The sequence below is a fragment of the Cibotium barometz genome, chromosome 5 (genome assembly GCF_041138505.1).
Source record: "Cibotium barometz isolate CiBa-2024 chromosome 5, ASM4113850v1, whole genome shotgun sequence".
NCBI lineage: Eukaryota > Viridiplantae > Streptophyta > Polypodiopsida > Cyatheales > Cibotiaceae > Cibotium > Cibotium barometz.
The window spans coordinates 19,934,994-19,951,587 of NC_141050.1; the positions used below are offsets into that span (position 1 = coordinate 19,934,994).

The following is a 16,594-nucleotide window of genomic DNA, read 5'->3' on the forward strand; positions in this document are numbered from 1 at the left end:
AGAGAATAAGAGAAATCTATTAGTTGCATAAGAGAATGAGTCATGAGAGTTACATTTTAGGTTTTGTAGGTGACCTCTAGGGTTCACACTCTTGGGCAACCAAAGTTAAAAGTCTGGTTCTCGGGCTCATTTGGCCACTCTAGCTAGTGTAAACACCTATTCTAAAGCTAGCACTCTTAACCTAGGATCTTGTGGTGCACCTTTAATAGACAAGCGGTGAGCACACACATTGGAAAATTTACAATACATGGTTTTCCTATGAATTTCGGCCATTCTGACACTTGTGGCCCAAAATCAGTGAAAATAATACGATGTCCGGTGTCGACACCATAGAGGTCTTCGGAAAGGGTTAACATACCCCCCTTCTTGATGTAGATTTCATCCTCGAAATATGGGATGGAGATTCGTCGATGCTATATGCTGGATGCATGTTGGTAGAAGATCTGCAAGGCAACATGGTACAATGAGTAAGGTTCTCTTGTAGAAAATATTAAAATTTAGGCATAAACTAAACACCTAATCAAGCAGAGGAAATATTTTTGTGACTAGTCAAATTTTTCTAGTTAAGACAAGGGTAATATTAAGGTCGGCGGTCCAAATTCTATCTAATTTAAGATGGAGGAAAAAGCATGCCTTGGGTTATAACCTTAGTCTCTACATACTATCATTTTGGTGAAACCATCTCTAGCTATTATCTACCTCATAAATGAAACTGATAAGTGATTATTACATGCGTTTGATTTGATTCTTTTATTTTTTATTTTTATTTAATAAAAATAGAAAAATATAAAAGTAGGGTGCCACCCTACAGAGACCCAAGCAATGCCCAAAATACCTCATACAAGAGTATCTAAGAACCGCTAGGTACCTCTACAAGAATGGTTTTTTTAAAATTTTTGAAAGCCCTTTATTGATAGGTTTTTAGCCACAAGGTCCCATTCCATGGAGATCAAGGATACGGTCAAGGAGTCGGTAACATTACTTCATAGAATGACGGTGTAATTCCATAAGTTCTTTCTCTCCTCCCATGCTGCTCGACAAGCTATTCCTATGCAGTTCTATCTTGATAGGGTTCTCCCACTCGGTGATGTACATTCCTCCCCTACTCGACAAGCTGTTCCTATGCAGTTCTATCTTGATAGGGTCCTCCCACTACGTAATGTACACTCACGTTATTGTGTTGTTGTGATGTCTCTCCTACCATGGATTGCAATAGTCCTATCCCATAACACCTAAAATAGGTTCTACAATGCAACATAAGTAGGATGCTGCATACCACATATGATACTCATAGGTAAAGCATGATGAAAGGGGATGGAACTGTAGGTAGAAAAGGTCCACAAAGGTAACTCCATAACATCGCTTCCCTAATGGTGCAGCTTGAGTGGGTTTGGAAAAGAGGAATACGTAGCTACCCTTGATAGTACCATTCCTAATAATCTGAGACCAGGATAGGGTCACTCGTGTCGATCCACAAAAAGTCCATTCTCTTAGCCTCTAGTCATAGTAGATTCTTACTTCATTCTCTCAGCCTATAGTCACATAAGAGTCTTAAACTTCATTCTCTTATTTGACATGTGCTCTTTCTCATGGTCTTTTTTAAAAAATTATTTTTTATTTTTATGGTTATTCATATTTTTAGTATGTGTATAGTTGATATATTCCTGTACATTATTGGTTCAAGCTATATTGTAATGGGTTATCTTTTTTCAACAGGCTCACTCTTGATACATACATGAACTTTGGTGAGGAGAAAAACGTAGAGGCTAAATGTAATGATATTAGCATAAGTCTCCCCTTCCTAATTTCTATCATACCTTGACCTCGCAGAAGGTATTATATGTTTTTTTGCAACCATCCCTTCCAACTTTTCTCCATCAGTGTTTAAAATTCTCTCATAAGACCGGATGGAGCTTATGGGTTTGTCCTTATAGATGAGCAATGGAGTTGATTCTTACGTAGTGGGTCGCTCTAGGGAAACCAATGGGGTCCAACAATGGTTTTGTAACCTTTAGTGTTGTAGAAGCTTCACCATCAATCTCCATGTCTCATTGTGATAGAGTTTCTCTTTGGGATCCATATTTGTTTGGGAATTGGTGGTGAAGGTTTTTTTACAATAGATTCCCATTTGTCGGCATTTGGTTTATTAAAGCATTTATCCATCACTAATGAGGAGATTTGGGAATTTGTAAGCTGTGGTAGTGAGACTAGTGGTATACATTTATGTTTTGGTATCCAAAAATACAATGGTTACCCTCGTAGTAGCCTTGAGCTTTCAATAAGCATTTGGGTATCTATTTTGGAGTAACTTGTAATTTGGACTTCCTGCAGCACCGATTATTGTGTTGAGGGCCCTCTTTGTTGGTTGAGTGGCACATATGGAGAAAATTTGGGAACCCATTTCAAGGTAGATTTGTGTTGCCACTTTATAACTCGTTGTATCTGCTCGTTTTTGTGATATGCAAGTGTTTGCTATGTGGAGGTAAAAGAATTAGAAGTTTTTTGAATAGTGGACATTGAAAAGGAGGGGGTTTCCATATATTTTGTGGATGTTGAAGTTTCCTCCTCATTGGCGACCCTTGATATAATATTGAGAGGTGGCTACCCAGGGGTTCATGAGTATATTATTCAACTGTGGTTTCACCCATAGAGACACACCTTGTCGACTGGTCAATCATACATCCTGTAGCCTTCATCCATGTACGACCAAGTATTATCGGCTCATGTAATGTTCTGGTAGACATAACCAAGAAGTCTCCCACCAAGTGCTTGCTGCCATCACAGTATGTCTCTATTTGTAATAGCTCAAGAACCTTGGTATTTATACCATGGATACCTTTTACCTTTAAGGAGGTATCTACGAGTTGGAGTTTTCCCAACTGGTTCCATGCATTGAAGGAAATTAAATTATGACTAGCCCCCATATCAACTAATGCATTATAAAGCACTTTACCATAAGGACTAGGAAATTGAATGGATGTTTGTAGAGGTGCTATGTGATCCTTTGTGTCTCCTTAAACCTCTCCCAAAAAGGCTTGTGTGGATCCCAAAATAGCTTCTCATCCTTGCTATACTATCGGATTTATCTTTTGTTAGCCTCTTGTCAGTTTGAGCTTTCTTTAGTTCCTCTTTCTCCTTGGCTGCCTTCTTATCATGTGGAACTTGTAAGGCTTCTTTAGTAAGAGGACCATAATAGATTTTGAATTTACTACCATTAAGGAAGCCAACGGTTTCGACCCCGTCTAGAGTTTCAACATGCATAGTACCTTGAGGTGTTATTTTGTAGACTCGAAATGGTACTTTACTAGTATATTTTAGTTTCTTCTTTTCATTGTGGACTCCGTACATAAGTACAAGGTCTCACACCTTGATTTCCTTATCTTTGAGGTTATTATTAGACTCGGCGGGGGGGAGGGGGGGTCCACTTATAAATATGTAAGCGTAGCACATGGGTTCAACAAAAGGGATTTTTAAAATTCCTTTTTTAACACATTTTTTTTACATACAAAAGGGTACCATTTAAAGGGGTATTCACACGTTGAATAGAAGAAGGGTATGTTTTATTCATGAAAAATTCACAGATAAGGGACTTTTTAAAATAGGCATTGAATGCACATGATACACATGATGGTTTACTTCTAGTGAACCCCCTGAGTTATAAGACCACTTTTTACATCGATCCTTTTCTGTTAACATGTTTTGCATAGCAATTTGTATTTCTTCCTCTAGTTTTTCAAGATCAATCGGCCAACATGTTACCCTCGAGTCTGTCTCACTGCCACCCTTAAGCTGGGTATCATGAATTCCCAAGGCATTATTGCCTCAATCACATATACCATCTTAAATGGTGTTCACAATGACACCATCGTCATGCCTTTTAACTCCACCCAAATGCCTCCTCGTATCACTCTGCCTCCTATCCAATTAGCCATCTCTTCATTGATATAGTTTTGTATAAAAGGCCAAAGGCCCGACAATTTGTGAAATAAAATAAGTTTTGGGCTCAATTGCATTCTTCCCAATCTGTGTTTTTCATGTTTATGTTTGTGTCATAAAACCATGACTCTGTTTTAATAAAATAAAAGAGTTTGGGGTAGACTGGGGAGTCTTGTGCAGACTCCCCAGTCTGCCCCAAATTTTTTTTACTGTACAATACTTTTACTGTCGAACAGCAAAATATCGCTGCTCAATAACACTATTTCATTGTTGAACAATGAAATTTCGCTATTGAGTAGCGTTATTTTGTTACTCAGCAAGTGAACCCGTTGTGCAGCGAGAAAAGTAGGTTTTTTAGCAGTGAAAATAGCCCGAATCTCCCTACCCTTCTAGTTATAAAAGCACTGCTATTTTTTCTACTACACCTCATTCTATTGTAGTGCATGTTCAACTTTGTACACAAATGTAAATTGTTGAAGAATAATTATGTGCTTACCGATGTTATAATATACCATGTTGAACTGATCTTTGCTCACTTGTGTGCTCAACCTGAGAGAGAGAGAGAGAGAGAGAGAGAGAGAGAGAGAGAGAGAGAGAGAGAGAGAGAGAGAGAGAGAGAATTCTTTAATGTGTGCTTAATCCAATTCCAGTCGAGAGAGAGAGAGAGAGAGAGAGAGAGAGAGAGAGAGAGAGAGAGAGAGAGAGAGAGAGAAAGAGAAGTATTGTAATGAGAGAGAGAGACAGAGAGATAGAGATAACCATCACACTATATTATGTAGATGTGAGAGCAACAGAGAGAACCGTCACATTGTAATGCCAATTTTTAATCATTTAAAATATTCATTGGTGTGTTGCTTACGTGTTGCCCATCATCGTTTATGCAACGCACTGGGGACAACCGTCTTTAAGTGACACCGAAGCAGCAGGCGTCGCTTAAGCCATGTTGTAGGTGCGAAGCGATGCATTTGTGACGCTTAAGCGACGGCCACCATAGCTACACAAATATGCATCGCTACTATGGGTGAGTTGTATTATAGTGGATCTAATTTTCAAGGGCTTTCCAATGGTATGTCACATATCGGGGTTTTGACATAAGATACATAAGGCTCACCACATCCCCCTTTCTTCTAGAAAAGTGATGACATGGCTCTTCTTAGAGCGTCCATTTTTAGTCTAATTTTTTTCTACTGAAGCAGAATGAGTAGTAAAGACAAAAGGAAAGTAGGTAGAAACTCCGGAGAGCAACCAAGTAGAAGAAACATTGAAGATTATGAAAGGAATAAGAGAGAAAAACAGAAAGGGAGAGAAAAATAACAACAAGGAAAGAAACAAAGCTGAAGATAGGGCATGAAAAAAGCCGACAACGCAAATGGTAGCCCTGACAAAGGTAAAGCAAAAGAAAAAACCCAAAATAAAGAGAAGGAATCAGAGAGACAACACAGGGCAAGAAAGCAACAAAGAAAGGGCCCGAGCACAACCTAATACATATCCCTAAATGGGAGCATCCCAACAAAGAGAGACGACATTGACAATTGGCAACAAGAGGCAAACCCAACCTACCATACACACCAAATGCCCTTTTTGGCAAGCAAACTATGAAGAAATTTGGACCCTTAACCACCATTCTAAGAAATGGGTTTACACCGTAAATTTCTAAACCCTCCTTTTACTGCTTATATGGCTCCCCACTGATTGAGTAGAGCATTCCCCATGGAGGGTAGAGCTAGTATAGGATGCAGGTACATCACCCAAAAAGTTTAAATGCTAAACAATTAGATAGTCCGAAAGCAAATCCACCCTACATCCAAACCCAAGTCACCCCTTGCAAGGTTCCAATTTAACTTGAGCCACTCATCACATGCATACCATATTGCCTCCAGAACTTATGTCCATAAACTTGGGCATTCCATTTATTGACCATGTAGCTCATTTGCCAATGTCAATCTAGGCACCCATCTCGGGAGTTCACCTCAAAAAATGTTAGTGTACCAAGTGAGTTCAACAGAAGGGGTTTTTTAATTAGATACATTGAGAAAAATTAGCAGGATCACATTAACATGAGGGGTTTTTTAATTCAACTTTAGAAAAAAATCCGAACTTAGTTCATAATAAGTAAAGAGGGGTTGTTTTATTGGGGGGGAAATTTAAGTTAAGGGGTTTTTTAAATACCTCTTGAACGCACGTGATACCTGGGGTTTTCTAGTAGTGCACCCCTCGAGGCACCAATGCCTCCTGTCAATTGTGCCGAAATGGTCTCGACTATACCTTGATCTAGACACTTCAACATCAATTCCTCTTTTGGGGTAAACCACATCAATGCCCCCCCATGCCAACACTTTGCATGCTTGCCAATTACCTTGGTTTGTTTTATTTATTGAGTCTTGATCTTGCTAACTCATGTCCCCTTTCCCAGTATAAATGTTTGAACTTTGCATTCATAAGGGCTTATCACAACTATAGGACTATGTTCTCACAAGGATTGGATGAAATAGCTTATCAAGAGAATGCTCTTAAAATTACGAGCACCCACGATCGAGAGAGGCTACTTCTACTAGTAGTAAACTTGTTAATATGCATGAATATGGTGATGTTCTCACAAGGACTAGATAAACTAGCTTATTAAGAGCATGCTCTCACATTTACGAGCGCCAATTACCATCGAGTGGTCATGAGTTGCTCCAACTAGTGCTAAACTTGTTCATATGTAAGAATATAGTCCAAGTATTCAGTGTATTCAATTAAGTTCTTTCTAATTGCATGTCTTTGAAGCATACTAAAGCTAGCAAATGTTTATTAACTCAAGGGCTGCACTCTATGGAAAGCTTATGGATCATGTTGAAGCTAGCAAACATTTATTGAAGACTTGAGGGGTTCACTCTATGGAAAACTTATGTATCATATGCATTCAAGGAGAAACCATAAATGTGTTATTTATGGTTTAAGTAATTAAAATGACCCTTTTTTTATACCAAACTATTGATTTCTTTTCCAAAACTCATTTAAAGTCTATTATGTACATTCATTTAAGAACCAATTTGCAAAAAAAGTGAAAATCCATTAAGATAACTTTTATAAGTATATTTCTGTATGCTTTTCATAAAAATGTGAAAATTCATTAAAAACCCCTTACGTAAGTATAGTTTTATACTTTTTTTCAAAATGTGAACTAGAGAACTCCAGTTAGTGAAATCTCTTGATTATTTCAATGCTTTTTTTCAAAATGTGAATTGAGGAACTCCATTTAGAGAACTTACGTGATACACTTAAATGTTTTCAGGTGCATCGTGACTAGTGCCAAAAAAACCATCCTTTAGTGTATTTTGCACCAGTTAAAATTCAAAAAAAGATCGATTGAATTTACTCGTCTTTACAAAAACCTATAAAATTTATGGGTTTTTGGTTATAAAATCGATTAATAAGGAGATCTTGAATAGGGAAACCCAGTTGTACCTCAACTCGTCACTAGCAGGGAAAAAAGTTTCTCTAGCACTTCTCCATGAGAGTGAAAATGTGCCGAAACTGAGATCATGTCAAATAAAGGAAGACAGATTTACAAGCATGTTCTCAAGGTTAAAAATGAGCGAGGTTGAAAGTGTATTGAGCGAGCATTATATGCTTCCACTAATTTTAAGTAGTTTTGAGGCGGCGTTAAATCTAATCGGGCGTCACTGAAGTAGTTGCAATTCACAAAGGTATCTTGTAAGGCAAGTGCTTAGTGGGATCTGGATGACCGGCTCCCTAGGGGTATGGTGGTGGCTCCCTTAAGATATGTTGCGTGCGTGAACCATTGTCTGTTTTTAAAGGTTGGAGAGCCCTTGTAGGGGCATTTGGATATGCTAAAGAAGTATGAGAAAAAGTCAAGAATTGCTCTTTGAAGTGCTATGAAAAAAAAAAATTGCATTGACCGTGACCCCCTTGAAGGCTCCCTAGGGGTATGCCACATGCGTGAACCAATTGGCAAACCATCCTAGCGCCCCTCACAAATTGAACAAGTCTTTACCATTGTCATAAAAAGCAAAAATAATTTCTAAACTAGTAGAAAAAAAAAGGAGAGATTTCTACCTTGGTGGGTTTTTCCTTTGAAAAAAACACATTGAGGAGTCTTAAAACTGAAATTTTCAAAATCTTCTCCGTTAGTTTCGAGGCGAACAACCGGTTTCTTTTTTCCAAAATCGAGACGGGAAAAATACATTAAAGGACGCCTTTTTCTTAACACCGCTCCTTACGTTCGCTAAAAGCGGATATGTGCGAATAAGTCGTGGAGGTTTGGAACTACTACTTGGCCGTGGTGACGTTGTCGATTCCTCAGTGAATGCGTAACTTTTTCATAAGATTTACTAGCTAACACTCAATAGTATACCAGTCTTTCATAAGATTAATGTACGTAGCTATGTACAATAGTATACCATGCTTTCATAACATTAATATACGCAGCTATGTACAATCAGTAGTAGACCTTTCAGCAGTAATTATTTCTCGTCTCTCTCGTGCTTTCTATGGAAATATAGCCTGAGCCCACACGCACACAATACACAGTACTGTACACGAAACGCAACGGCTTTGAGAACCAAGTTACTACATATGAATTTATATGATGGATCTTATTCTTCAGTTTAATAAAGGCCTGACGATTGGCGGGGACAGATGCAGCGGTAAGGGAAGCTGGCCGGCAATATAGAGCGCGCAGCTACTACGTATAACTATTTAGTCGGGTTCCAATATATGATCATTTGCAGTCTACTTCCGGCCACCTGGAGACAATACACAAGAAGAGTACAAAATTTAGCGAGAAAACTAGGAAATGCACATGAATCGAGTTAACCGTATACATAGAATTGCTTTAGTGTGGAGCGACACGCACAGCTGATCCCGATGCCGCAGCCGTTGCGGACGTTGGCGATGGCGTTGTTGCTAATGCTGACGTTGGGGGGAATCGCACTGCAGAGGCAGGACGCAGGCGCCGACTTCAGCAGTTTGCAGCAGCCGCTGCTAGGGGGAGGCACAGGCGGATTTTGGCCGATCACGTACTGCGCGCAGGCAGATGCCAGCTGGTTCATGCTGGGGCAACTGGCGGCAGCTGCGCCAGGGCCGGAGTTATAGACGCCCATGACAAGAAGGAGCAACAGTGCCGGAACCAGGGCAGGCAGGACTCTACTCTCCATTTCTATCAATCGGTAGTAGGGAGAGCCTTCAGATTAATTAGCGATGCCAATATATGTTAACCAACCCCTCTGCAAGCTTTTTTATAGTAAAGTGCAGCGATCCCTAGTCCTACAGTCTGCTACGTGACGTCCCGCCACACACTGTCACCGCCATATACAGACGGGCGGAAACGTTTGGTGCGCTCGTGCACGTCAATTGGCCCGCAGCGCGCCCGACTCCCGGCTCCCTCGAGAAGTTTTAACGGCCTCGTTGACTTGTAAGCATGAAGCTCATTATTATCGCCAACTTTAAAGACCTCATCAACACGGTTGAGAACATTGCAAGCCTCAATCTCGTTGTCATTTATCGCCAACTTTGAAGACCATCTTAAAGACCCCCATCAACCCTGCCTAGAGTTGTGTCCCACTCAAAATAAAATGACTTGTGGACCTTGATACTTTTTTTTTTAATGCAAAGAAATTTAAATTAGGTATCAAAAAAGATACAGCACCCTAAGGTGAACACTGGAGCTATACTACACAGGGGTTCCAGCTGTGACCTTGATACTTCTTAAAAAAATCAAAGTGAATTCGTGTCCCACATGTAGTGGTCCATGTCTCAAACAAACACTTGGTTCAATGGCTCAATGGGCTATATACAAGGTGGAGGGAAAGTTGAGAAGGTGGGATAATACTTGGCCATGCCAGGCTTATTGTAGTAGCATATTCTACAAGCATATAAATAGTTTTACACCCCTTTCACCGATTTTAGACCATGTCACTAGACCCAAACTCTTAAGCCTATCAAAGATTTCTTCTAGAGAAACAACGAGATGAGCAAGCCTTACAATTACATGCTAAATCGAGGGTCATTTTATAATTTGGCAAATTCATTTTGCAAAGCAACCTTGGTTTGTCATAATGATACAATTAGTGCATTTCTCCAAGGAGGATGAATGGGATTTGGAAGGATTTTTTATGGGTGGGAAAAGTTTTCTCCTTAGCCCCTCTTTCTACCAAAAGTTCTCCCTTCTACAAGTTTAAATAATAGCACCTATAAGGGTTTGTTTCATTTGCTTGAGTGGAAAGAGGACATGAGGGCTTCATTTGCTTGAGTGGAAAGAGGATGGAAGGGGATTTTGAAGGGTTTGTCATGGGTGGATAGTTCTCTGATTAGCCCCTCTTTCTACCAAATATTGTCCCTTCTACAAGTTTGATATTAGCATCTAGAAGGGTTTGTTTCATTTTCTTGAGGGGAAAGAGCACATGAAGGTAACATGTAACACTCTCATGAGCTTGCACATATGGTGGTCTATGATATTATCTCCTCGAGGTGCTTTTTAAGCTCTAGCCACGGTAGGAGGCTCAAGAATAAACATGTTTCTGACATGCGAAACTTGTGAGATGGAGGCTAGAGAGATTGTTTAGTACATAAGAATTGTGGGATGGGGGCTAGAGGGATTATTAGTAGGTAAGAGTTGTGTTTAATATCAATAAAAGATGGTTGTGACCTCCTATCTTAGATTCTCAAAAAAGTAGTTATCGATGGCCAATACTTCTAGGAGAGATGGCATTTGGATAAAGGGCTGGTGTGTTTGAGGATGTCCCTCTAGCTAAACACAAAAATATAGGTCTGTACTTGGAGCTATTGAAAGGGAATGATGTGGACAACTATAGCACATGGACATTGGAAGTTGAGATGGAAGGAAGGGGTGTGAAGACAAGGTGAGAGAGAGATAATGGGAAAGCAGGTTTGGGAGATGAGGTGAGAGAATGAGAGAGGTTCTCCAAAGCAGGTTAAGAGGATTGACTCTAGACTAATCTCTATGGCTTGGAGATGCAATAAGATTTGGCAGCGTAAACTTTGTTTAAGAATGAAGGTATTTCTATGGAGGGTATTTTTTGGGCCTCCTCTTATATGTATCAAAACGCTAAAGATCAAAAACCTTAACTCTGGTATGTATAAGAGGTGTAGCTCAAGCCTAGAGGTATGACACTTCTTTTGGGGTTATCCAGCTCTATTAGAATCTTGAGGACATAACTTAATAGATGGGTCTATGGGGTAGAGGGCTTCCTGGACTCATTGGATACTAGTTCAATGGAAACCCCTAAGCAGAGATCCATAACAGTGAATTACTTTAGGGGGGTTGGGCCCTCCCTTCCCTCTACCACTATAGTCACACCGATCCCCACTCCCTTGCATATAGTTACATACACCCCACCTACTACTTTGTTGTCGCTCATCGACATGTAGACTTTTTAGTAGTGGGGGTGGTGTATTAAGAGACTAAGGTTATGTAAAAGGGGAGGAGAAGGGTGTGTGTGTGAAGGGACTTAAGGTCCACTAGCTCACCTATTTAAAGGTGAAGCTAGGAGGCATTTTGTATTGAGCAAGAAGCCTAGTTGTATTTTGAGCAACTTAATAAGCAAGATATTTTCTTGTATTTTGTGAGTCTCTCTCCTCCACACAATGATCTAGCATGAGCACCACGAAATTCTATCATGGTATCAGAGCTTTGGCTGATTAGGCCTTTTTGTGGTGTAGAATAGGTCAAATCTATCATTTTTTCTTGTGTGGAGCTGAACCTCCTGCCAGTGGAGGCAAAATCTTTTGGAGCTCTCAACTAAGAATGTGAAGAGGACATCCGGGCGCACACTTCCGCACAGCTCATCAGCTGAATCGTCATCATTCCATCGCGACATTGTCGCCTGTGCAGGTCGGCACAATTTTTGGCTGCCGTCTCGATGTCGTACACAAATTCGACGCCTGCAGCTCATCATAGGTCGCGTGGGCTTAGGGCTTTTGAAGCCCATAGCCTCCACTATCTACAGCCAAAGTTTCACTCCTAATGGTGGCTTGACACGCTTGCTACAGTGGAAAAACCAGGCTCCTCTTCTTGAAAACCATTGAAGCTTCCATTAAAGCTTCAAAATCAAGTTTTTTCTTGCTCTAATCCTCTCCTCTTTGCTCTAATCACCTAAGTGCTCTTGTGAGGACTTGTTGCAGATCCTATTGTGAGCTTGAAGTGGTGGACATACACCATGAGGTATTCATGAGCCTCATTCACATCAAGCTTCATCAACATCATCTTCAAGAGCACAAAGCTTTTCAAAGTGTGCTTATAAGCACTAATAGTATTGATTAACACTAATAAGGCTACTAATCCAACAGAGGGGAGTCATTCCAAAGTGTTTTTAAACACTCATAGTGTTCTTAAACACTAATGGTGAATCTGATCACCAATGCAAGTGTCATTAGACGCTAGAAATATGCTCTTAAGTACTAATCGTGTTTTTAAACACTAATGGTGATCTTAATCACCAAACAAAGTGTTCTTTGACACTAATGAAGCTAATCTCCATCAAAATTAGTGGTTGGGCACAAACCCTAAGTGCTAAATCATAAAATTTACCATCTTAATCTCCTTTCTTTGCAACATCCTTGGCTTGATTAAGGGTTGTTGCACTCTCATAAGCCTTTCTCTTTCTACTTAAGCCAAAATATCAAAAAAAATTGGTTTTTTTTTCTTCATAAATCAGCCCATTACTCTCAAGTAATCTCCTTCAATACCCAATGTCAAAGGACAACACCCAAATTAAGAAGTTCTTAGGAGAGGGCTTCCACACTTGGTTTTTTCTTCTTCATAAATCAGCCCATTACTCTCAAGTAATCTCCTTCAATACCCAATTTCAAAGGACAACACCCAAATTAAGAAGTTCTCAGGAGAGGGCTTCCACACTTGGCAAGTCCTTTGTCAAGTACAAGATGATGTCCAAAGGTTTTTGGCCATTCATCTCCGGCACTAAGTTTATTGATCGAACTAAGGCTGAAGATATTGAAGATGATGAGAGGGCACAAGCCATCATCATGCTTCATCTTGATGAGACTCTCATTCACCATGTGGACTAGCTTCCGACTGCAAAGGAGAAATGGGATGAGCTTGATAAGCTCTATGGATATGGAGCTCGTGGTGGTAAGAATTCCAAGATCTCACTCAAAATTGAATTTTTCAGCTTGGAATTCAAAGAGGGAGACGGCATTGGAGCCTTCATCTCTCACTTGAAGGGCCCTGTTTTGCTAAAAGCAGTCAAGAAGGTGTACCCCACCTTAGTCACCACCCTGAAGAACATACCTAATCCCACCCTTGAAGGAGTCATTCAATCTTGTCTTGATGAAGAAAAGAGGCCAAAGGGAGGAGCTTAATCTTGTCTTGATGAAGAAAAGAGGCCAAAGGGAGGAGCTGAATCTTCAAATGCAACCACTTCATCGAATATCGAATAAGCTTTGTCACATCAAGTGATCAAAGTAATATGTGCCCATTGCAAAAAGGTGGGTCATTTGGCAAATAATTGTTGGATCAAATATCCCAACAAAATGAAATATAACAAGTGTAAACAAACGGGACATATCACTTCTAAATGTCCTAACAAAGAGTCAGAGGGTAACTTTGTATCAGCCTCTAACTCCACTGAGAAATTGTTTTAAATCTCAATGTAACCACACCTATATTCCTAACCTTGTACGCCTAATTTTATAAAGACATCCTATGTCCAATACCACCTATTCCAATTCTTTTCATAGTTGGTACTGAGGGGGGATATTAAGAGACTAAGGTTATGTAAAAGGGGAGGAGAAGAGTGTGTGTGTGAAGGGACTTAAGGTCCACTAGCTCACCTATTTAAAGGTGAGCCTAGGAGGCATTTTGTATTGAGCAAGAAGCCTAGTTGTATTTTGAGCAACTTAATAAGCAAGATATTTTCTTGTATTTTGTGAGTCTCTCTCCTCCACACAATGATCTAGCATGAGCACCACAAAATTCTATCATGGTGGCACAAATGGATCGACTCCTACACGTCAGAGCACCCACCCATCTCCTCCACATCTAGTACACCATGCAAACCTAGGAGTCCTTACACTCCTTGCATAGCATCCATAGAGAAAGTTTATCATGTGCGCAATGGAGCGATGGTGCAAGATGAGACAAGAAAGGAGATAAAAGTGTATATCTCCCAACTGCTTAAGATTCAATTTGCACAGTGCGAGGTGATAAAAAAGTGGGAAGCCTTAGAGAAGGACAAAAAGAACTTCATCATCTTGAAAATTAAGAGCGAGTACACTCCCACAGGTGAAGTAGTGCCTAATCAATGGATCAATCATGTCATGGTTAAAACCATAGCATCACGCAGAGCCGAGGTAAGGGATGCTTTAATAAGGGAGGAGGGAAATCCAAAAACCTATTTAGCTAGATGAGGAGGAGTGGCGGATGATATACGCAGAGTATAGGGACATCATTAATAGATACAATCAACAGAAGGCGGCTGCTCATCACATCTTGGTAATGGTGGAGGCTACGAATTACTTTGTAATTTTTTTTGCATATCTCTATAATTTTATATCTATGATATGCATTAGTTGCATGCATTTAACCTTGAGGAATTTTTGATGTATGAGAGCATGGTAGGTCGTCCCCCGCAAGAGGAAAAATATGGACAAGTTTGCACGTAGGCGCTCCTCGAGCAATTGGAGTTCAAGGAGGGCACACCCACCATCAATTGGGGTGCTATACGAATGCGGTATCCTACTACTATTTGCATCCATCTACTTATTTGCATTGCCATGTTTGCATTGCATAGTAATTTCTTCTTTTGTATGCATTGATGTGGGATGATATGCCCCAACTTGGCAACAATGACTAGTAGTGTGCTTCTATCTCTACACACCTCTCTTTGCATGCTATTTTGATTTGTACACATGATGTTATGGCATATACATAGTGTTGCTATCCATGCCTTAGATCAACACCTCGATGTAGTCTTACAAATATGTAATTATCTTTTTATATAATATTAAACATAGGTTTTCTCTCAACCATGAGTATAGTTGGACAAGTATTCTTACTAACAGGAAAAATGGTGTATCCATCTACAATCTATAACTGGATACACCATTCTTCCAAAAAAACATTATGCATAGAGCGGTCGATATAGGCATTGGTATATGCGGCCAATATATGCGATGGTATTATGCAACCACGTGTGCCTATACCGGTGCGCCTATATTGGCACCTATTCCCATGATTACATAGATGCCTATACTGACGCTTACATCGATGCCTATATTGGTGCCTATACCCACACTTACACACCGACACCTATAGCAACACCTATACATGGCTACACCAGCGAATATGAATTAACACCTATACCTGATGCACATATGGGTGCTTTGGAGTTTATAATGCCATGTTTTGGTGCTGGTATAGTGGGTGAAAAACACAAATGGACTTACTTGAATCTAAAAGAGTTTAAACAACAAGGAGAAAAGTTGATGTTTAAAGGACACCCAAATCTCTTCCAAATTTTTCTTTACTATAGCACTAAACTATAAGAGAGATTAATATTTCATCTTTCTAGTTGGGGATGAGAATGGTAATTAATGATAGCTAGAAAATGGGTGGATTTTTGAGTTACATCCTTCCTTCTCAGGAACATGGCTGCTTGAAATTATCCCTAGATCTATATCTAGTGAATTGGATGGAAAGGTAAATCCTAGAGAATGAGTGTTTTGGCTGCCCTCAAGCAAATGGAGAAGGGAAACCCCAAGCTAAAGATGGGATGGTTTGTAATTTGAATTACTTTTGGAAGTTTAGTCCAAACTAAGTAAACATGTGATTTTAATATTCAATCTCACCTCTAGGAATGGGACTCTAGAGAAGAGGGTCAAGTGCGGCCTCATTAAGTTCATTCCTAAGGACCTTTCATGCAATTTTCACATTCGAGACCCATAACCATGTTGGCATTATAATCAACAAGATCAATCAAGAAGATCCCTTCAAAATCTTTGCAAAGGTGGTTGTAGTAGGGTTTACCCCTATATTAAAAAAGTGGTTGACAAGAGATATCACGGGTTTATTCAAGGAAAGTTCATTATAGATAATGCATATGATATTTTAGTTGGTAAAAAAAATTTCTAGTAGATTACACCAATCAAAGGTGTATTATGCTTCACGTAGGTCTAAACCAAGCATATGATAGAGTGCATTGGGTCATCACACTAAAGGGCTTGACAAGATGGGATTTGGGAGGATTATTTATTACATCCTATGTTTTGGGACTCAATGAAATCTCCTTCAATGGAGCTATGGTGGAAAGTTTTCCTATTTAGAGGGCTTGACAAGATGGGCTTTAACGGGCTTTGGGAGGATTATTTATTCCATCAATTGTGTCCTATGTTGGAGCTCAATTTGATCTCTTCATCAATGGAACTATGGTAGAAAAGTTCACTATTTTAGAGGTCTCTCAGGCACAAAGGATGTTCTCTGGCTCCCCTAATATTTGTTGTGATTACATAGATTGGGTCATAATTTAGAGGTTAGCTAAAGATTAGGTCAAGAGTGACTACTACTAAAGAGGGAGACATATTTTCTTATCGAGGGTAAAAAATGATAATACACATGCTATGTTGTTTAGCTAATGACTCCATTCTATTTCTTAAGGTTAATGATAAATTTTTTAGA

General features: G+C 39.7%; 1 protein-coding gene across 1 annotated transcript; it reads right to left on the bottom strand.

Moving 5' to 3' along the window:
• Positions 1-8,495: 8,495 nt before the first annotated feature.
• LOC147638177 (uncharacterized) lies at positions 8,496-9,173 on the bottom strand. The gene is made up of 2 exons (XM_086795006.1): positions 8,798-9,173; positions 8,496-8,687 (listed from the first exon to the last, which is right to left on the bottom strand). Exons 1-2 carry the CDS (start codon positions 9,096-9,098, stop codon positions 8,674-8,676), a joined length of 315 nt encoding a protein of 104 aa, XP_086651132.1. The 5' UTR covers positions 9,099-9,173; the 3' UTR covers positions 8,496-8,673.
• Between the last annotated feature and the right edge of the window lie 7,421 nt (positions 9,174-16,594).